The 23,421-nt window shown below is 45.6% G+C and overlaps 2 protein-coding genes across 2 annotated transcripts in view; one reads left to right on the top strand and one right to left on the bottom strand.

Moving 5' to 3' along the window:
• Positions 1-1,071: 1,071 nt before the first annotated feature.
• On the bottom strand, positions 1,072-9,527 carry LOC147710092 (t-SNARE domain-containing protein 1-like). Its single transcript, XM_086919939.1, has 3 exons — positions 9,073-9,527; positions 2,127-2,256; positions 1,072-1,400 (listed from the first exon to the last, which is right to left on the bottom strand). Exons 1-3 carry the CDS (start codon positions 9,497-9,499, stop codon positions 1,322-1,324), a joined length of 636 nt encoding a protein of 211 aa, XP_086776065.1. The 5' UTR covers positions 9,500-9,527; the 3' UTR covers positions 1,072-1,321.
• Positions 9,528-22,201: 12,674 nt separating this feature from the next.
• LOC147710093 (myelin-oligodendrocyte glycoprotein-like) overlaps positions 22,202-23,421 on the top strand; it is a 250,517-nt gene continuing 249,297 nt past the window's right edge. The window contains exon 1 of the mRNA XM_086920794.1: positions 22,202-22,262. The gene's annotated coding sequence lies outside the window, so the exon portion shown is untranslated. The remainder of the gene's footprint in view (positions 22,263-23,421) is intronic.

Genomic DNA, 23,421 nt, shown 5'->3' on the forward strand with positions numbered 1-23,421 from the left:
GTGATAGCAGGAAAACGGTGGTGACAGCACTTGTGCTGTCTCGCCTTGACTACTGCAATAGCATGTATCTGGAGGCCCAGCAGGGAGTTCTGAACAAATTGCAAACGCTACAAAATGCTGCTGCCCGACTGATTACTGGTCTACCTAAGTTTGCATCGGTAGCTCAGGAATTAAAAAATCTACACTGGCTTCCAATACGGAAACGTATCATGTTTAAGGCTCTTTGTATGGTATTCAAGGCAGTAAATGGAATAGGTCCATCCTTCCTTCAAGAACACCTCCAACTGTACAAACCAGGGCGACAACTAAGATCTGCTAATAAAAGCCTGGTCATGACTAACCGTATTAGGAAAGCCTGTTGGGGAGGCCGTAGCTTCTTCCACGGAGCATCTAACATCTGGAATGAATTGCCTCTCACCCTAAAACAAAGCAATGATCTCCTGACCTTCAGGAAAAATATCAAAACATGGCTTTTTAACCTCCAGTAACTTTCTTTGCCTCTTGGAGATAATGTATCGTTTCAGCGCCAGGACACCGCCCGGTAACAGCGCGCTCAACAAATGGTAAAAATAAATAAATAAAATAAATATTCACGCATTACTCAGTGGGGCCAATAACATTGCAAGTCATCTGTATACATACATTCACCCTGCTCCCAGGATTGGTGAAGACTTAGAGGAGAGCTGCTGGATTTTAGCGGAGTGTCTTATTTCATACTAAAAATGTATACACTATACATCTGCAGTTTATCGATATTACCATGGTTTTATTTTCTAGAAACATTTAAACACCAAACTATTAATGTCAATTCATCTCTTAGTAAAAGTTAACTAATGGACAATAAAACCAGATTAATTCTCCATGTATTTAATTATTTTTATTTAGAGATTAAATCTCCTAGCATGACCTTACTTTTATTCACTCTATTTTAATAATCATTTAAACATTTAATAACCTAGAGAGAAAGAGAAGTTAAATTCAAGCATTTATATTTATTAGCATAACAGTTCAGAAAATAAATTGAAAATATATTACCAAGATTTCAGGACACGGACATCAGTACAAGGACAGAACAGTTCCCAAAAACCACCTTTCCATTCTTTCTTGATGTTCACCTCCCATCAGGACTCCGCACCCCTTCAAAAGTTAAAGTCTAGAAAAATGTCAAAGTCTTTGCACCATAGTAAAAGTTTGTCATTCTGACAGCATGTCATGGTGCGAAATAAAATCGAAAAGCAAGCTTTTTTCTTACTTCCAAACGTCCACTTTTATACCCTTTTTCCCTAATTTATCTATCTAAGATTCAAAACTTTTAGGGTCCTCATTCATTCTTATTGGTCGAATCAAGGGGTGGATGAGCATAAGCTCCTCTCCTCTTTGTCCATATTTCCGCCAAGTCACTGTTAAAACAAAAAAAGAAAGTCTCAATTGTCCTTTAACAGTTATTTCCACTTGTGTCCTTTAAATTGTTATTTAAGATAATTTTCCCATGCTCATGATGTGGACATAAAAATTGTTGGCACTAGCTCGAACGTCCAGGCCACGTTGACCTTGACCCACGCTGTACAGGCACAGGCTGCTTGCACTTCTCTCGAGCACAGTCGCGCATGCGCACATCAACACAATCTCAGAGTCTCGAAACCCCCAATCTTTTTGGAGGCCGCATGGGCCATAATGGGAACTATTATAGAAACAAACACAATTAAACATTAATTTTGTGTTTACCTCCCCCCCCCCATTCTAAGATCACGCTGTTAGTTATTACCTAGCAATTTAGCCACATATAAACATGGTTTACTCACCATTCTCCATCATTTCAGCCACAATTAGACATAACAAAAGCATATACACACAGATTTTGGTAAGATTATGACATTTGTGCACAGGATTAAAATAACAACTTCACTTAATTAGTAAAATATGATTTGTAACACAAGCAAATTAGTCAAAATTCACTCTTCGTAATTATTATTTTTACTCAGTATCTGTTCAGACGCCTCGAGCTCTGTCCTATTCTGGCTGGCTAGTTGATCCTACACTAGCCAATCTTTAAAAGGCCCAGGTTTAACCCACTCGTCATTGTGCCTCATCCAGATGCATGACATGATTCTGGGCTTTTTACTCACTCGCTCCTATCGATGGGGAATAAAGTTTTCCCCGAAGCCGTCCCTTGCGCTGGATGTTTGAGCCACAGTGTGTTCCGGCTGCTGAGGTGCGACGAGGGTGAGGCCGCACTGCTGGGATATATAGGGGTTGCTGTGAGATGGAAAGAGGCGCGACAAGGACACAGTCAGTACTACATTTGTGAAAAGAAAAAAACAAGCATTTTCAATAACTTTGTATACCAATGGCAATTCCACAATGCAAATATGATTAATTAACTGCTACCAGAAACACACAAGTAAAAAACATTGTCTTTTTCAAAGCCAACAGCTCAAACTTTAACAAATGTGAGACCTATTGCACCACAAATGCTTGATTCCAACAGTTTTTTTCAGTTTTTAGAGTTGAGAGTTCGGGTGGAATTGCTATTTCTTTATTTTGCACTCAGTGGTGCGCCTTCCTTGTCAGGCAGCTCAATGTCCGGCAGCACAAATGTGAGGGAAAATGTTCCCGCAGGTGGCTGCACTTATAGGACAAGGGTTACCTTAAGTAAAAGACCGTCTAATAATCCAAAGCGTGCCTTTTATTGCTATCCATGGAGTCTCCAGAAAGACTGTCATGAAAAATGCATTCAGTGAAAATGTGAACAGTGTTTTAAAGTACAGATGCTTGGCACTGCCAGGTCGAACCCCGGAATCAGAAGAGAAAAGTTAAAAACCAAAGCCAGTCACCACCACAAAGCACCGAGCAAGTGTCTTTTAGATGTGAATTTGTCAACCTGAAGAATTCCTCTAAATAGTCTGCGTATGCAACCGACTTTACACCTGGAGGGGCCTGGCGGGGCTGCTGCTGTGAGGCGCAGCCGGTGTAAGCAATGCCCTGCTCTTAACGCCATCTCCAAACACACGCGGGCCCATACTAGAACCCAAGAAGCGTTCATAACCATGGAAGGGATGTGCATGGGAGCCCCTTTACATCAGGCTCCACGTCTTCCAGCTGCACAGTATTAAAGCTACTATCGGATGGCCGTAGGTTGTCTCTGCGGGATCCAGCACCGAGCTCTGCTGCACCTACATTCATCACTGACGCGTCCTGAGAAGCCTTATGTCTACTATAAACTTCTGCCGAGGAAGCGTCGGCTCTTGCGTACAAGTATTTGGCTAAAGCACTCAAGAATGCTTCTCTGACAGGGTATTTGTAAATTGTGTGCTGCAGAATGGTCTCATAGCGCACGCTTGAGTAAAAAGTACCCCTTCCTGCCTCCCGCTAAGAGATGCGCTGGCACCAAGCAGCTTCGTGGGGGGTCAGAGATCACACTGCTTCACTTCCCAGCAGGTGCGCCCCTAGGCATCATGGTCAATGCAGTCGACAAGTGTGTGTACTTGCAAAGTCTCTCGCGTGTTTCACCAGGTAGGTGCAGATTAGTGCTGGCCATCTCTAAACATGTGTTTCTGGATTGTTATCCGTCATCAGTAGAGATTAGGAAATCCGAATGAAAGGGGTTGCTGAGCAGGCTGCCAAAATATTCTCGGTTCTCAGTAACTCTCAAGGTGCGGAGGAGCCTCTCCATGAGCTCGTCAGCCCAAATGGCTCAAGGAAGCCTTTTAAACAGGAAATAAATGTGGGCTCACACTGCTTCACCTCCCAGCAGGTTGGCCCCTAGGCATCATGGTCAATGCAGTTGTTTGGAGATACGTTTGGGTTTGGCGAGCTTGATGGGGCGACTCTATATGTGCAATTGGTGATCAAGGCAAATAAATTCTTGGCAGACTGTTATAGGTTGGCTGCAATGTCGGATGGCATTAGTTGCTGCATGTAACAGCAAAGAGAGGGAAATTTAATGTAAAATAGCAACATATTGGTACAGCACTCTTCAGAGAATAGCCACGTGGGACAAGACCAAACAGGGTTCCTGCTAGAGTGGATGTGGGCCAACAGATTCCCTGTTTTATCTACTGTGGTACTGCCCCACATTTGGGGGGATACTGGGATGACGTTCTGACAAAATTGGAGAAAGTCTTTGAAATTTAAGTACAAAGAGAATGAGAGATCCCAGTTTCTTTTGATTCTGGAGATTTCCCATCATATTATTGGGCTGACTGATCCTCGGAGGGTGATCTTATAGAGTGACGCCTCCCTACCCACGAACACTCAGAGGTGGGTGATAGATAAAATCATTGTGGAGGAACCAGAGGTTCTGGATATAATTAGCTTAGCAAAGGTAGCCCTACAGAAGGAAGTGGATAGAGCTTATCAAGCATTAGGATAGGATAGTTTGGAAGTCACATATAAAGGGTGGTATAATGTCAAAAGATAAAATTCGGGAGTATTACGTTCAATGGGAAATAGTTAATGATAAAACCCTCTAACAACAGGTGTACAAGGAAGGGAATCCATGGGACCCTTTTAGCCTGGTGGACAAAAGAAAAGACTAATCAAAATCGAATCTCTAAAATCTACGATCCCAAGGCTCACTGTACTGAAATGCTGGAGGAAATGAAACATGCCTACCCTAACTATTACTCGGGATTGTATGAGGATGAACTTGCAGGGAGTGACACACTGGTTCAGCAGGTGACAGATTTCCTTGGAAAGATACAACTGCCTGCTTTGATGGCGGAAGCGGGCTCTGTCTTGTTCCGATCCATTACAGAGGAGGTGGAAACATCATAAAATGTCTCCTGAACAGGAAAGTCTTAGGAGAAGATGGGTTTGGCCCCAAATTTTACAAAACCATTGTTTCAACTCTTAGATCCCCTTTGGACATCCATTTTAAGCAATTGCTAGAGGGAGTAAAGGTTCTGGTTTACGTCTGCATGGAGGCCTTGGTGAATTTCTTGAAACTAGACAAATTACCAACAGCTCTGGGATCTTATAGACCAATAATCGTATGGCTGTAAGATTTATAGAAACGTTTAGGTTAATAGGATTGATAAGGTTGCTCCTTTTCTCATAACCAAAAATCAGAATGGTTCCATCAGTGGGCAGAGACTCTATGTCAACACACAGTTCATGAATGATTATATTGAGATGGTCCCAACGAATGCCATTCCTGCTGTTATCATGCTTATTGATGCCGAGAAGGCCCTTGACCTTGTTGACTGGAGGTATTTATTTAAGATTTACATATGTTTAGGTTTTCTTTTCTGTTTACGAGATCTATTCATCTACTGTTTCAAGAAGCCTTGGCACTGCTTGTTATTAATATTTCTTCTGCAGGTCAAATTGGTTTGAGATGTGGCGCACGGCAAGGCGGACCCCTTTCCGCCTTGCTCTTTGCCCTTTTTATCGAACCGCTCACTCAATACATCACTCCAACCCAAAGATAGCTCCTCCCTTACCTTACGTGTCAGGAATTAAGTTATGTGCAGATGATCTGCCTATTTTTCTAGCCAAAACTTCAGTCAACATCAAGAATGCTTTGCCAGCAATCAAAACCTATATGAATGTGGGGGGCTGCGAAATCAATGAAGGAAAAACAGTGACTTATTTTTAACACATCAAATGAAGTTCTTCTTTCTGCCTTGAGGGGAAACTCAAGCTATAGCAGATACCTACACCATCAGCTTATTAAGACTGGATCAACAGGCTACAGAATGCTCTCTCAATGGAAAAAAAAACAACTAATATATTGCGCAATGCCACAAGTTTTACGATATCAACTGGGCCGATATATATGTTTGAATATAGTAACTATGCAAGCATAGATACCTTAGGTCATGTAACCTCATTGCTAAGAGATAGTGCGGTTACTGCCTCAAACAGCAGACTGCCTCAGCCTGCAGAATAACACTCTGAGAGGCCCAAAAAGTGATAGGTGAATGCTATCCATGTAACACCGTCAATAGGGGAGGTTGGAAAATAATTTCTAGGGGTGGGCATTCCTTGCATAATTTGCTCTAGAGTAAATACACAAAATTACTTCAAATTTATGTGAAATTACATGGAACTATGCGAACAGCATAACCAAAAATTTTGCACTATTTTTTTTAGCACAAAATGCACCCTAACATCTAAAATTGACCAAAGGATGCATTTTAGGCTGAGACAATAGCACTAACTGCAGCAGAACATGAACAGCAGCAGCCAGAAGCCGCTCACATTCACCAAATTCGTTAGCCCTGTGATTGTGCAGTAGGATCTTTGTACCAAATTACTCATAATCATGCAAACCTGTGTAATCACTTAGGGCCATACTTATGAAGCTGTTTTGCGATCACAAACACTGCGATTCGCAAAAAAAGGTTTTTGCGATCGCAAAACAGTGGTACCCTATGTATGAGAGCAATAGTGATTGCGAAATTGCAATCTCAAAATTAGCGATTAGCAATTTTGTGAGAAAAAGATTCTGCAAATAAATTTGCTGAATCGCTATCTCAGCCACGCAAACAGGGAAAATCGCAAAAATAAAATCCTATATTTCAACTTCGCAAAACAAATTGCATCAAAAAACGCAAATTGCGATTTCCCGAAATCCGAAATTTTGCTAATCGCAATTACCACCAAGTCAGAGCAGGTGGTAACCATGTACAACCTATTTAAAGAGGCCCACAATGCCACAGGCCTTTTCCTTAATGGCTGGGCTGTATGTGATAGCCAGGAGGCTGCGAATCAGAGCTGATGCACAGAGAAGGAGACACCAGGAAAATATCTTTAGACCGCGCATGACCCTGTTCCAGTGGACTGTGTAGGAGATCCATGTAAACTACAGACTGGATGAATAGAGCATCCTGGACTTAATAGCGGAGCTCAAACCCATACTTGAACACCCCACACGCAACACACACACCAGCCCCACCTATGTACAGGACTTGTCCTCACCACACATACTGGCATGAGGGAGTTTCCAGGGTGTGATAGCCACAGCAGGAGGGGTGTCTCAGAGTGCGCTGTCGCACTTTTTCCCAGCATTCCTTGAGGCAATGCTACAGAGGCTGCATCACCACTTCCAATTCCCCAGCACACAACAGGCACTAGACCAAACCAAGCAGGAGTTCTATCAGATAGCACAATTCCCCCACGTCATTGACTGCATAGATGGGACCCATGTTGCTATATACCCCCCCTCTCAGACGAGTATGTGTTCAGGAACTGGAAGTCCTACCATTCCCTGAACATACAGGTAGTGTGCAATGCCAAGCATATTATCACTGACATTGTAGCAAAATACCCAGGCAGCACCCACGACTCATTAATCTTTCGCCACAGTGGGATTCACCGACAACTCACAAATGGTGAATTTGCTGATGGCTACTTACTAGGTAAACACATTGGTAACAAGGTCACACCACTGAAGCGCAGCAGCTGCAGGACAGTGTTTGACCTGATTCTTCTCATCCTACAGGTGACAGTGCGTATGCTGTCCGTGACTACTTACTGACCCCGTACCTGAATCCTGTCACCGCTGAGTAGCGGAGGTAAACAGTGCCCACACAGCCACCCGCTGTACCATTGAGAGGACCATTTGGGATACTCAAGAGCTGTTTCCGCTGCCTACACAAGAGTGGATGGGCACTACAGTACAACCCCGAGATCTGTTGCAAGATTGTGGTTCCGTTTGCCATGCTGCGCAACATCGCCACCAGGAAAGGCACCCTAGAGGAGCTCACCGATTCCGAATAATCTGATGAGGAGGGGCCAGCTCCAAGATGCAGGCCAGCTGGTGTCATTGGAGCGCTGGTGGTCGCCAAAGGCGAGATGAGATCACACAGAACTAATTCTAGGTGAGAAATTATGACTGTGTTTTAATTTCCTTACACACAGGGAGGTTCACATCACACCCGGTGTTGCACACTATATAGTTTTAAATGCCCCGCACATGTTTAATACACAGTGCAAAAAAATCATATTTAGCATGGGTCTGTGTGCAATGGGTTAACTCACCCATTGCCATGTGTTAGTCAGGGCACCTCAACGTCGGCGTTGCCGGCTTGTAGCCCTTCGCTCAGAGTGCACAGTGCCTTTTCCTGAAGCATCGCCAGCCCTACCCTGAGGCACACTACGGCGCCTGTCCTCTGGGAGGGGTGGAGTGATGCTGCTACGCCTCAATTGCCCTTCCTCCTCCAGTGAGCTGAGGGCTCCTGTGCCAGCAGTGGCTGCTGCCCGCAGGTGGTCCACCGCACGTGGCTTGTACTAGTCCCCTGGCCACGTCCTTGCTGCAGTGTGCCAATTCATGCTGCATGCTGATGCAGCGACGTGACATCACTGAGGTGGCAGAGGCAAGTCGGTTCACAGCCCTTGTATGTAAGTGCAGGCGCTGTCTCTCCCTGCACCTGGCTGCACGTCCTCTCGCATCTCAGTGCACAGTACCTCCAGGGCACCCATCAGGCCCTTGAAGCTCACCCTCATTTGCCGCTGAATTGATTTTATTGTCTTTGCCTCCAGCATGTGGCCCTCAAGCCCTCAGTAGACTGTGCCCTCTCCTGTGGCAGCTGTGCTTGTGTAAGGATGTGCCCTGCGCCTGGTTGTAATAGCTGGAATGGGATGTGCAGGGGACTGTGCTCTGTGTTGTGTGTCAGACTGGTCCTGGACTTGCTCCCCATCCTCAATCTGTGTTGGGTGTTTCTGACTCCAGTGGTGGCAATGGTGCTACTGTGACACTTCTGCCCTGTGGGATTCGTCCTCCCCTCCTGCCATTGGTCCCTGTGTTTCTGGGTGTACTGTGGACATAAATGCACACATTAATTTGGTGTCCTGCCTTGCTTTTGTCATGCAATAAATCACACTGTTTGGAGTTACATGGGTCCTAATTGTCTGTATTTTGCCTTTTCGTGATACACACATACTGATCGACCCTTGCTGGTTGTCACTGCTCCACAGTTTGGTGCATGTGACTACATCTCCCATAATGCATTGCTGTGTGTGCTTGTGTGCATGCACTTGACATGCATTTCTGTTGGGTGCCTGGGTCTCTCCTGGGTGTGTGGGTGAAGTAGGGAGGTATCAGGAGTGTGATGGCATGCTTCTTACCTTGTCTAGGGTCTGGGGGTTCAGAGCTGTCAAGATCTGCCATGCCACTCACACTCTCCAGCAGCAGGGTCCCCTCGACCAATTCCTCCAGTGGCGTTGAATCAGTGGCAGTGGACGTCCCACCACCGGTCTTTCTTGCCCCCTCCAGCCTGGCAGCAACCTTTTCTTTAGACCGCTGGCGCAAGTCGTACCAGCATTTTCGCAGGTCTTCTACGCTGCGGTGGGTGACACCAATTGTGTTGACCTTTTCCTGGATGTGAGCCCAGATTCTGCGTTTGCGGGTCTCTGGCACACGCAGGGATTTTTTCACAAATAGCAGCTCATGGCTCACCACCTTCTCCTGGATAAGCACCTCCTGCTCCCTTTCAGAGAACTTCTGTTTTCTCTTCCTGGTTGTTTCACCCTGCTGCTTATCCTGTGTGGCCATTTCTCCCGTCTCTGTAGCAGTGCACTGGTGCCTCAGCCATCCTTCCAGCCTCCCACTCTGCTTCTGAAAATCAGGTGCAGCATGGGTAGTCACAGTTCCTGGTCATCAAGCTGCACCTGAGTTTCCGATTCGCCGATTTGCGATTCCTTATTTGCGATTTCGCAATTAAGGAATCGCAAATTTGGTATTTGCATAACATTTCGCACATTTATGGGAAACGCAAACTTTTTGCCAAGTTTTAATTACATCGGGTTTTGCAATTCTCAAAATGCGATTAGTAAAATCTGAGTTTCATACATATGGCCCTTACTTTTTAAGTAAATACATGTCAAAATGTAATGTGAAATTAACAAAATTACTCCAATTACTTCATGGAAATAAAAGTAAAATGTTGCACTTGCTGGTTAATGGATGTAGGCAATCTCTTCTGTGCATCAAAAATTCTAAAAAAACGTTGACATTAAGGGCCACTTGCATCAAAAGAAAAACTGGTCACAGACGGGCAGATTCTCAGAATCTGCCCCTTTGTGACCGGTATTTTTGCGTTTGGGATGCATCATCACAAATGCAAAAAATTGCAATTTAAGGAATCGCAAAAGTAGCGATTCCTTAAATTGCGATTGCATTTAAGGAGTCGCAAATTGCGATGCCTCAGATGCAATGCATGATGCCACTGAAAATAGCGATTTCACTTTTAGGGGATGCAAAGTACCGTCAAATGAAACTTGACGATAATTTGCAAAAACTTTGAAAAATGCACTAAAGTGTATTTTTCAAAGTTCCTGCTTACACACACACATACATGCCCTTGGGGCATGTGTGTGCGCAACATGTGTTCACATTACAATTTCAGGGGTGCAACAGGGTGTCCTTTTGGCACCCTTACACCCTTGAAATTGCATGCACAATTTGTGAGTACCTATTGAGTACTCGCAAATTAGGCGTGCAATTCCCATTCATGAATGAAAGGGAAGCAATTCCTTAATTTTGACTCACAATTTGCGAGCCGCAATTAAGGAATTCGTAGAAATCGCAATTTTGTTTGCGATTCCAACATACATCGGCAATAGCGATTCTTTAATTGTGATTCCTTAAAAATTGCAATTAAAGAATCACTATTGACTTCTTTGATGCATGTGCACCTAAATGTATAGTCTCTGGTCTGTAATGGAAATTGATTTGTTCAGTAAAATAACGTCTGATTGTTTGAAACTAGCTCTAAGACCTATGCGTCTCCTTATGGTGTACCACAGGGCTCGATCCTTAGCCCTGCGCTATTCAATCTCTATGTTAGCCCTCTAGCTACAATTGCGGAAAAAGCTGGGTTGTCTATCTTTTCTTATGCGGTTGACACCCAGCTTATCTTCTCCTTATCCTCCAACGAGCCATCAACGGTATCATCTTTACAGGTAGGGATGCAAAAGATAGCTAGCTGGATGCACACTAATTGGCTAAAGTTAAATGGTGGAAAAACTGAGGTTCTGATCCTGGGGAACCACAAAGACCTTTGGGACCCTAGTTACTGCCCCCCCCCCCAAATGGGCACTCTGCCTCAACTGGTGCGAACAGCACGTAATCTAGGTGTGTGTCCATAGATCAGGGGTCTCCAAACCGGTCCTGGAGGGCCGGATCCATGACAGATTTTTAAAATAACTGCATGTATCTCAATGGGGATATCCCAAAAATCTGGCATGGATCCAGCCCTCCAGGACCGGTTTGGAGACCCCTGCCATAGATGATCAGCTATCTATGAGGCAGCAAGCAGTCAAGGTCACATCAACTTGCTTCACCATCCTAAAATGGCTCCATAAAATACTTTGGATGTTGCCTGGTCCCACACAAAGAACTGTGATCCAGGCCATGATTATGTCCAGGCTGGACTATGGCAACGTCCTATACCTAGGAGCAAATAAGGAGGTCGTTCGCAAACTGCAAGTTGTTCAGAACTCTACGACTTGACTGCTCTGTCATGTACCGAAAAAGTCTTCTACCTCAGGCGCTCTCCGTGACCTCCACTGGATCAGAATAGAGAATCGCATTAAATTTAAGGCCTTATGTTATATGCATAAGATCAAGCTGGGCACAGCACCCCAATACCTGAGCTCCTTAGCCCATTCATATCTTCCGACGGTCCTTTTCGTATCTGGCCACGTACTGTGGAGTTTGTTACCCACACCTCTCTGTCACAAAACCAGTCACAAAAACGTTTGTAAGGGCCTTAAAACTTGGCTATTTAATCAGTAGATGTTGTTCTTTCTTTCGTATTGTGTCTGTTGGCGCCGGGAAACCTCTGGGTAGCTGTGCGCCTTATAGATTTTAATAATAATAATAATAAAACTAGTTACTGGATAGTTTCCAGGATAATGACCCTGAAAGAGAAACTGATGTAAGACAGAGTTCTCTTATCTGGAAGGCAAACATTCTCATGTTGTGCAACTCTAACCAGAAGAGTGCTCATTTTTCAGAAGTCATGTGATCATTTCCTGGCAGTGAGTGAATTCCTGCTCTACCTAAATCACCCCTCCAATAAGGGATACACAAGGCATGACCATTCAGCCCTTTATTGGCTGCACACCATAGAGTTTCTACTTGGCTGGTACAGCTAAGGGTTGGCCACATTTCTTCTGTCTACCATTAAATCAACAGTGAACGGTGCCGCATATGTTCCAAACTGAGGTAAACATCATCTGTTGTTCACTGGGATTCAAAGTCTCCCAGACCAGGTAAATGGAAAAAATGTATTGACGTGTTGAAAGAGACGGGTGCCGGAGTCCTTCTATTTAACACTTTTGTAAACACAGCACAAAGATACAGTCTACTCTAAATGTACTGAAATGAAAACAGATTTCATAAAGCGCGACAATCACCCGCAGGTATCTAGGCGCCAAGCAGAACCATACAGGCTGACTTTGAGAATCATTTTTGATTCCCTGATCAAGGAATAAAGAATAGAAGCAAAGTAAAGGGAGACTCAGAGTGCACGGGGGCATATTTACGGCAGAATGGAGGAGTGTGGTGTTAGGCAAACTGAAATAAGAAGGGGAGTCCGATGGGGTTGTAACAGGTAAGATCTTTATTTAAGATCAGAAAGTTGGAGCGAACATGCAAATACACGTAAAACACAAACATTGCTAACATCACGCTTCTCCATTCTGAAAATACAGGGATGTGCTGTATTCACAAGAATGCAGCGCACCCCTATGTTCTCTCTAGCGCTGGCTCTGAGTTCAGCTGCCTGTCGCCAATGCAGGCCCCCTTGTACCGTAGAGCAAGGGTGTCTGCATTGGGGAAGATTGTTTATAGGCAGGAATGCCCCCCTTGCTGCACATAAACAATCATTAACCCCTTCGCTGCGGCGGCAATTCCGCTGCAGCGCTGGGGAAGGGGGCAGAGCGGCGGCCGCATGCTCTTGACGGTGCCGCTCCGTCACGAAACGCGGTTGCGCTGTGCTCATGACGGAGCGGTTCCGTCATGGCCCCGCCCGCATAATAGAATGCGCCGCGCAGGCGCGAAATCAGCGCCGCGCAGGCGCAGCGGCAGGGCCATGACGGAACCGCTCCGTCATGAGCACAGCGCAACCGCGGCTCGTGACGGAGTGGCTCCGCCATGAGCATGCAAGGGGTTAAATGTCGTTTTGTAGTTCCATGTGTGCTGCTTAATGCAGCACACATAGAAGTTGCAAAATGGCAATTTTTAAAAAAGTATTGTCTATGTGTAGAAGAGGGTACTTCCTCCACATAAACTATCATAGGCAATTTGCAGTTTCTATGTGAGCTGCACAAGGCGGCACACATGGAAACAGCAAAAACGAGGAGAAATAAAGCCTTACTCTTTGTTTCAACTTTTAAGGCCTGGTTTTCCCTAATCTAAATTATGGCGCTGGCTCCTATTTACGCTGCCCGTGTATGCCCCTGTGTGTCTTGTAAACCTCATTTTTACACTCTCTAGAGGTGCACTCAAGGTGCTTTCGCATCAGTGATGGATGTGGTAGTGCTTATGGATGTTGAACAGTAGAACCCATTAAACCCTTGTGCGCTGTCCAATTTGGAGTGGAAAGCCCAGAAAGGCCTAGGTGACAGCAGTGAATGATGAAAGACTAATGATCGCAGGAGAGTTTTGATGCAGATCAAATCCACCATATTCTCATTACTCTTGTGATCTCTGGTATTCGCTGGGGAGCTATTACCCATTTTCTCCTGCACATTGAATGTAAAATGTAATGTAATGGTACTTGTATAGCGCACGAATCACCATGAGGCATCTCGGCACTTGTACGAATACCGCTGAGGAACCATTCTTGGCCTTTCCCTGTGAAGTGCCCACTCCTGCTTACCCCCAAGGTGAAGCCAGACATCCTAGCATTGTTGGGACCGTTGTGGAGATTAAGCAAGCTATTGCCCAGAGTTGCAGAGTGGGACCCATGATTAAACTAGGCACCGAGGCGAGAATTATCAGGTCCGGGGAAATTGAGCCCAAGAGCTGCCGAGGCGGGAATTGAACCCTGGTCCCGGGCCCGACCTCTGCAACACGGTCTGCCGCTCTAACCATTGAGCCACACTTCTCCACTGAGACTCTGGAAGTGCCAGATAGCCCACAAAAATCACCCATCCACCAATAATTTGATGAAATCTAAATATACCTTAAGTGTTCTAAATTATTAACATCCTTAAAAATTGATACTGTCTGGACATCATTCATGTGGGGCAGATTTACTAACATTTGATGCACCACAACGCAACGCATCAAGACATTTTGCTGTGTTACGTCAAATTGAGAGAGCAGAAATGGGCCGTAGTTCCTAAGATACGGAGTGTTGCCTCGCCCCAATGCAGGCACCCCGGCGCCATGGTACAAGTGTGTCTGCATTACATACTTCTCCTCATTATGCCTTTTGGGATCCTGAATCATTTTGTCGCATTCCCAGGTTGATTAACCTAGTAACTCTAGGAATGTGCAAAATCCATGCGTGGCTGCGTGGGAACCCATGGAACACCTTCGCAATGCACAGTTATGCAAGAGAGTATACGGCGCTGCCCTGCGCACTCTGGATTCACTAATTCACACAGGGTGGCGTTGAGGGGCTCAGGAAATATCATGAAGCCCTTGCATTGGGGAAACGACTGTAACAACGCAAGCTCAACCACTCGTGCCTTAACCACGCATGTGCCTTAGCTAATCATATGACTTAACCACACATATGCCTTAGCTACTCATATGCCTTAGCTACGCATGTGCCTTAGCTACTCATATGCCTTAGCTACGCATATGGCTTAACCACGCATGTGCCTTAGCTACTCATATGCCTTAGCTACGCATATGCCTTAGCTTCTCATATACCTTAGCTACGCATATGACTTAACCACGCTATGCCTTAGCTACTCATATGACTTAACCACGCTATGCCTTAGCTACGCATATGCTTTAGCTACGCATATGCCTTACCTTTGCATATGCGTGGTTAAGGTAGTGCTCAGTCTTGATGCTGGGATGGAAGGGCCCAGGAGCAGGAAGGATCAGGAGAGGACATGGTGAGGTAATTGGGGTTGGATTCTGGGATTGGGGGGTAGTTTATAGGGCACAGGGGGAATCGAGATGGTGTGTAGGTCTTAGCGTGGTATTGGGATAGTGTTTAGGGCTCAGGTGGGGTCAGAGTAATGTTTAGGGCTCAGGTTGGGTGGTGTTCAGGGCTTGGGGGGTCAGGGTAGTGTTTTGGACTTGAGAGGGGTTGGGGTAGTGTTTAGGGCTCAAGGCGGGAGGATTGGGGTGTGATCTCTACCACACATCCCTTTACCAGTCATGCCTTTACCACAAAATTGCATGGTAAAGGCATACATGGTAAATACATGAGTGGTAAAGGAATGCGTTGTATATACGCATTCACTGATGGGGCCTCGTAGTAGAAGCACGTGTGGTTTAGCCATGCATGCCTCTGCCATACAACCCTTGCAATGCCTAGCGTTGTCAGGCATGATGCAAAGGCAATGCAAAGGCAATACAAGCGCTCAGTAAATCTGGGCCCTGATGTCTTTTGTGTGTCAGCAAACTAAAGTCTCATTTGTCCTCATTAACAGAAAAACCCCTACCAATTCTTAAACAGTGGCAGCATATATGTGACCCTTGACCATGCTCGCAGGGCCGGTCGCTCTACGCACCGCACGGCTCCCCGTGTGTTTCCAGGACTTCACCGCTGCATCCGTGAGTTTGCCGCTGCTCCTGCGCCCTAAGTATTTTGTGTTTTGCTGTTCTGTGCCCCTTTGCATTTGTTTGTGCACACTGTTGTTCTGCCTGTATCTTTATTCATTTTTGCTCTGCCCGTGATAGTTTTTTCCCACTTGGTGCCCCCCCGCTCCCCGCCGCTGCTCCCCAGCGGCCCGTCCCTTTTTTCCTTCTGTACCCGCTTCCCCGACGCCAATTCGCCGTCCCGCTCCCGCCTCCCAGCTGCTCCTCCCTCCCACTTGGCCATATATGGAGGAGACCATGCGGTGGTGAGCTGTAACCCTTGACCCTGCTTGCAGGGCCGGTCGCTCCATGCACCGCAAAGCTTCCCGTGTGTTTCCAGGAGTCCACCGCTGCTTCCGCGAGTTTGCCGCTGCTCCTGCGTCCTAAGTATTTTGTGTTTTGCTGTTCTGTGCCCCTTTGCATTTGTTTGAGACCACTGTTGTTCTGCCTGTATCTTTATTCATTTTTGCTCTGCCAGTGATTCTTTTTCCCGCTTTTTGCCCCCTGATCCCCGTCGCTGCTCCCTGGGGGCCCGCCCCTTTTTTTTCCTTCTGTACCCGCTTCCCCGACGCCCATTCGCCGCCCCGCTCCCGCCTCCCAGCTGCTCCTCCCTCCCACTTCACCATATATGGAGGAGACCGCGCGAAAGCGCAGCAGGCACGCGCTTTGACTTCCCTCTTCCAAAAAGAGAGGCAGCGCTCAGTAAGCTCTATCTCTTGAGAAAGATCATTTGCGGCCCTTGTTAAAAAAGCATCAAGTGTATTAACTATTGCCCCTCCTGTTATTCACCCATTGCCTTCCACTTACCCATTTTGGAGGCACTCCTTTTGACAGTGTAGAGCAAATGGACCTCCTCCAAGTTCACACGTTAGGGGCGGGCCAGCCCGGCCTCTTTTGGGCTCCGAGGGGTGTGGACGGGCCCGCTATTGGCACAGGCCTTGCTCCGGTGTAGCCTGGGTGCGTTCCACACCTCAGGGCTGCGTACCATGCCACAGGGCTTTGTTGCGTCCTTTGTAGATCAAGGTTCCCGGAGGGTGATGGGAGATATAGTCTCAAGCAATGCAGGTGTCAGGCATGGCTCTAAGCCCCTCTCAGGCGTCAATTTCAGTTTGTTTTCTACTACAAAGGGTGCTGGGCTGTGTTGTTTCCTTTGTAGGTCAAGCCTGCTGGAGGGTGATGGGAGATGTAGTCCCTACCGGTCTGGGTGTCTGGCATGGCTCTCGGCCCCTCTCCAGCATCAATTTTGGTTTGTTTTCTACAACCTTTCTAAGACCTTCATGTCCAACAGGGGGCAGACAGTGAGCAAATATAGTAGTGGTACATTGACTGTGGAGGAGTTTTTGTTGTTTACTGAGGAAGAAAGGAAAAGACCGGAGAGTGAATGCAAATAGTGAATTTAGTTCCTGGGTCACAGATAGATACTGCAATGATAACAGCCACCCAACATTGGGACAAAGCATTCATTCTGCAGGGCCTGTTCCTCCTGCACCTCATTTCTCAGCCCCTCCTCCAGCAACGTCAATTTACCCATCATTTTCAGGTCCCTACATACACTGTGAAAATAATAACACACACAAGCAGGCACTGGCTACAAAATCAGGCTTATCACATGTCACTTATTTCCACATATCTCTGGGAGGTGATTTAACTACGGTAGCTGACAAGTTAACTAGCAACAGAGTTTTAGAACACCAGTCCTGAATGGACACTTATCAGTTGGAAGAGACATGCCATATGCTTTAGAATCACCAGCCCAAACTTCCGCATTTTGTCTGAGTGAAGAAAAGAGAAACAACCAGGAGGAAGGCAAGGAGTTGGCACACCTGAGAAAGGAGGCAGATGAGTTCCAAGAAGATGTGAACACTGATAGGGAGGGAATACAACGCTCCATTAATAAACTCCAGTATAAGCTAGAGAAGAGGGAACGGCTGATACATACACGGTCATGCACACAGGCACTAAAGGGAAAGGGTGAGAACTCATATACGAATCACTGACATATTATCAAACACAAAAATATCTACCTACACAAATATCGATGCAGAAATATCAATAGCTAAAATATCGACATCCTATTCTTATAAGGTAAATTACAAAAGTATTGAAAAAATAATATTGATGTAAAAATATCGATGTAAAAAATATCATTTTTATATATAAAAGCATGTTAAATAAATGCAATAATACAATTTTCTTTTAAAATATGACAGGTGTAATGAACATATACAAAAATATAATAAACAAATTTATTTGAAAAACTGTAAACATAAATATATAAAATGTAATGTATAAGTATATATTTACTTTAAAACAATAAACTAATAACTTTATTTTTTTTTAATATTTTAAATATATAAAAATTAATGTTTAAATATATATTTGTGTATACATACACCTATAAGACAAAATCTAATAATAAAAACATTACATAATACAATAAATTGTTAAAATATTCATACATTTTTAAACGTACATTTTGCACTTCATTGAGTGCAAGGGTATGAAAATATTTGGATAGTGTAGGGGTGAACATTACTATTTGCACTCCAGTGAGTGCAACAGTAGGGAAAGTGTTGGATAGCGGAGGGGAAATAATTACTATTCCCACTCCAGTGAGTGCAACAGTAGGGAAAGTGTTGGATAGCGGAGGGCTAAACATTACTATTCCTACTCCAGTGAGTGCAACAGTAGGGAAAATGTTGAATAGCGGTGGAGTAAATATTACTATTCCCACTGCAGTGAGAGCAACAGTAGGGAAAGTGTTGGATAGCGGAGGGGTTCAAAATACTATTCCCACTCCAGAGAGTGCAACAGTAGGGAAAGTGTTGGATAGCGTTGGGGTAAGAATTACTATTCCCACTCCAGTGAGTGCCACAGTAGGGAAGGTGTTGGATAGCGAAGGATAACAATTCCTATTCCTATTCCAGTGAGTGCAACATAAGGGAAAGTGTGGGATAGCGAAGAAAAAAAAATATTATTCCCACTCCAGAGAGCGCAACAGTAGGGAAAGTGTTGGATAGCGGAGGGGTTCAACACACTATTCTCACTCCAGAGAGTGCAACAGTAGGGAAAGTGTTGGATAGCAGAGAGGTTCAAAATACAGTCATACTGGTCAACATTCCTGGGCCACCTGCTTCCGGGCTCATTTTGGGCCATATGTACAAAGGTTTTTTTCTATTGCAAATGCCCAATTTGAAGAATCAGGCAATTTACAAATGCAAAAAGGCATTTTAAAATGTGCACAGCCCTATTTGTGATTCAGTAACCTATTACCGAATCACAAATTGGGTCAGCGATTCGGTATCAGGAAGGGGCATGTTTAGGGTGTCCCTTCCAAATACCAATTCACATTATTATGCACAAATCTTTTGCAACCGAAATGCAGATGCAAAACATTCTCACTTTACCAACAACTCAAAGTTGGTGGTAATCCGCTCGCAAAGGACCCCTTCCCCTTTGAGAAAGTTGAAAAAATACTTTTTAAGAGCAGGCAGTGGTCTCAAGAAAAATGGGGTGAATAAGAAAAGAATTTGCTTTATTTAAAAGCAAACATAGACGTGGTGGTCTGCTGACCCCAGCAGGCCATCAACCCCAACACCATCAAACTCATGGTGGAGCAACGGTGGTGGTCCAGCCAGCGCTGCACCAGCAGTCTGACCGCTGGATTACAACTTGGGGGGCCGGACAGCCATGGAATAGCCGCCACCTCCAGGAGGACTTCAATATGCTTGGTCATATTACAACTTTCCTCACCGCCAGAGGTTCTTACTCCATGAAATTGCTGGCAAGGAGGAAAGAAAGGCAGACCTACTGGGCCCCATCTTGGCCCTGTGCATGGGGGTGCAGACTGGGAGGCACATGTTGTGCCCCCCTGTGTGCATGCACCCTATTCCTGCATGGCATCGAATGCACAGTCCATGCCGTGTAGAAGCGTGCACTGGTGGTCCCGCGGCGGTGCAGTTTAAGGCTCACATATGAGCCTTTAAACTGCACTGCTGCGTGCCGCTCACTCCAGCCGCCAGACCACGATAACACTCAGAATCTGGTGGGCGTCCGGCAGCCCTGTTTGACGGTGTGGGAGCGGACGCCGGTGTGGCAGCCCGCTTCCACGCCGCCAAACTGACGGACCCAGAGTAAATGCAGATCAATCACACATAACAAAACAACTTCCAACAACCCATAACTGAACTCTGATATTCTGAACACATGTTGTAAATTAACACCTAAAAGTGAACTCCAGAAGAGTGCTTAGTGACCACAAAGGGATGTCACTTTGGTACTTGTGTACCACATTGGCACTTTAAATGTGCATACTTAGGTAGGACGCAGCGCAGTGGCCTGTTGGGCCAGTGCATGTGAGTGTTGGCCTGTGTCTGGGTGTCACATACATTCCATTGCTGGAGGCACTTCTTATGCCACTGTATTTCAAGTGGCCTTTGAGTAGCGCATCTCTTCTGTTTCATCCTGTTATCTTGATTAATGTAAATGTCCTTTAATTCTCAGTACATTTTTGGTGACACTTGAGTCATAGTCTGAGTTTTACGAATTTTAAAAGCGCACAATTCCTTTCAGTGCGAGGCCCCAGAAGGCAAGGAACTCCATGCGAGTGCATCCCTTTACTGATGGATTTCTAGTCCTGGAAAATTAGATGCCAAGAAAGAAATATGGACAAAAAGGATGTATTGATTATTTTTTTTCCTCGAAAAGTAATCCATAAAATATTTGCTGTTTCACATTTCTAAGATATATCGAGTGGAAAACTATGCTATAATTGTGTACCTTTTGTCGCTGGTTCATACTTGTTTTTTTTTAATGCAAGTAAGTTTCTTCTTTGAATCTCATCGATTGTGATTGATTGATTACCACACCCCCTAACAGTAAAGGGGAGTTCTGCAGCATTATGAGCAACATCCTGTTTGAGCCACTAACACACTGTACTCACACAGCTTGGTGGAGGGGGTGTGGAGCAGGTGTAGCATCATTCTTTCATTATTTCTAAACACGAACAAAGAGAGATGTCTTCTATTCCTGCCAAGAGGGTACATACAATGGATGGTGCCAGCTTCAAGAGCATGGCAGGCCGCTAGATGGCCGAATGGCGCCAGCACACATACAAAATAGAAAAAATTGGAAGTCACTTAACTTTCATTACAGAAAAGCCAGACAGTTTGGCTAATATTATAAAATCATGGGAAGGTTTGCAGAATCAATTAGTCCTTGCATTTTGGATTTGCACTCAGCATGAAAATGTGTTCAATGTTTGCGACTAGTTTTTCAGTATAGTCGATTAATAATTAAATTAAGGTGCTACGTTTGATGGGTGTATTTTCATGCAAACGTCACAGCTAATGTCCTTTAGAGGGCTTGTTCTATTCTCTGAAGACTGTCAGAGACTCACCAAGCTTTGCTGGTGCTTGCACCGTGGCCCTGCCCATGTGTGCACTATTAGCAGCACCAATCTTTAAATCTAGGAACCTAAAGTTATTCAGAGATCACTACCTGTGCATCTGCATGCAGCCATCTTTGAATGATGTTTGTTACACTTTGCTAAACACGATTGAAAGGGAACAAGCAGTGGAAAAGCTAATAGTTAGGTAGCCAGTGCCAGACCTATTGGCTTTGCCAATGCTTGTTTACTGGGGTACCTATTTCCTTCTCAGACTCCACCAAGGCTTCTTACACTGAATCCTTTGCGCAGACAGATGCAGCTACCACAGCAGCTCCAGTATCATAGGCTCCCCTAGGTAAGCATCACTTCCCCGTAATCTCTGATTCTGCGGGGGGGGGAAGGGGGGTTCAGGAGGAAACTCTCTCTTTCTCTGATGGACATGGCCTCCATCTCACCAGGGGGCACGCGGTGCTCAGCAGGACACCCACAGCCAGGGACTTCACTCTGACAATAAAGGCCCTCGTTACAAGTCACTCAGAAAACAGGCCAATCCGTCCATACCCTGGAGTTACCCATAAGGGGGGGCGTAAATCAGGGGGAGGGAAATCGAATCCCTGATGAACCGGAGCCTGAGGGGCCACAAAGACACGAGGGATTGAGATGGAAACAGCAATCCGGGGTCTGATTCACCCAGTAATTCCTCATTTCATCCCAGTCTTTGAAAACGAGATTTCATCATTTTGTAATCAGTGGGGGCTGGGGTGGTCTGGGGGGGGTCTGAAAGAAGGCGGCATGGACATGCACATACATGTGCCCCATTCCCGGTGCACTGTTGGAGAAGGGTCAGCAGCTGAAGCCCCTCAGCACATCAAGGGCACAGAGGGCACAGCCATCCCTCCCTGTGAGGAGACACAAGCTGTAATCAAGCTGGCATGAACTCCAGGGGCTGCCCCGGCCCCTCTGTGTATTTAACCCTGCTTCCTCTAAACTGCACTGTTTACATGTCCGCATGTGGAAATCACCCCCAAGGCCAGAATTCAGACTTTGATCCCAGCTGTTGCCTTTTATTCCAAAGCTGCAGCCTGGCCACTCTTGTGGGAAGTTTCTTTGCTGCACCTGGTCCCTGAGCCCAGAGAGGTTCTTGTCTTCAGGCAGGTGAGTAACCATTTATCAACATTCATTGCATGTCCTACATGTTTTAAGCATCTCATGGCGCATATTTAAACCTGTTGTGAAAATAGCACAGAGCACTTTTGTCCCTCCCAGGCCACGCTCATTTCTTTTGCTAAACGAGTCTTAGAGCCAACTGCAGTCTGACAAGCTCGTGACATGCTGTGGCTGCAAAGCACTTCACCTCGGGCCCTGCAACAAAGTGTAAAACAAGTGGGAGTTGCAATCTGGAAGGATACCGGCAGCAGGAGTAAGCATGGGCGAATTTTGCGAATCTCGCGTTCGCGAATTTTGCGGATTTGCGAACTCGCAATTCGCAAAATCCGCGAATTCTCGCAAATTTGCGGATTTTTTTTTTGTGTTCGCGCGTGTTTCTGCCAGTTCGCGAGGGTTTTGTACAATTTCGCAAAACGCGAACTTACCTGTCGGGTCGCAAGTTTTGCAAACTTGTTGTTTCTACGTGTCCAGCCTGTTTGGGACACTCTTCTTCATCACTGCCACTCTCTGTCACCACTGCCACTCTCTGACTACTCATGCCACCCTCTGGCCCACCCATGCCACCCTCTGTTTCATCACAGCACCCTCTGGTTGTCCAGTCAGTGTACATTATTGTGGCAAAGCAAAGCACACCTTCCCTGCCTCAAGTGACCTGAATTAATTTGGGGCTGATTAATGTGTCACAGAATATTTTTTTAGCTGGCACCTGCTTCCTTAGTGCTTCCTGATTAGTGATCTTTTGCGCTTGCTAAGTGCTTTCATTGTTGCAAAATTAGTTACAACACCTGCCCTGCCCCAACTGACAATAATGAATTAGGGGCTGATTAATGGATTTGAACTTCCAGCCTGGCTCCTGCTTGTCTCCCTTAGCTGTAATTCAGGACCTTTGTGGCATATGTGTAACTATTCTGAGGTTCAGAGCTGGGTCACATAATAGTTGCAAGTAGGCAACTGAACTCTGGAGGGGCCCCTCAGGAAGCACTACAGGAAATGGCTACTAATGATGAGCCTGAACTTTTGAACCTGGTAAGTAGTTTCAGTTTTGCTAAGATCGTATTTCTGCAATTTAGCGCTTATTCGCGGGGCGCGAAGTTGTACTGGGAAGCCGCGAACTCACGCAAACAGTGCGAGCAAGCCATAAAATCCG

Source organism: Lissotriton vulgaris, chromosome 5 (genome assembly GCF_964263255.1).
Source record: "Lissotriton vulgaris chromosome 5, aLisVul1.2, whole genome shotgun sequence".
Taxonomy (NCBI): domain Eukaryota; kingdom Metazoa; phylum Chordata; class Amphibia; order Caudata; family Salamandridae; genus Lissotriton; species Lissotriton vulgaris.

Excerpts from the sequence above, each read along its gene's own strand:
- LOC147710092 (XM_086919939.1), bottom strand. The coding sequence starts at position 9,499 with ATGGCCACACAGGATAAGCAGCAGGGTGAAACAACCAGGAAGAGAAAA. Across the intron at positions 2,257-9,072 it reads ACCCCCAGACCCTAGACAAG|CAACCCCTATATATCCCAGC; the intron begins GTAAGAAGCATG and ends TCCATCTCACAG. Across the intron at positions 1,401-2,126 it reads TTCCCCATCGATAGGAGCGA|TGACTTGGCGGAAATATGGA; the intron begins GTGAGTAAAAAG and ends TTGTTTTAACAG.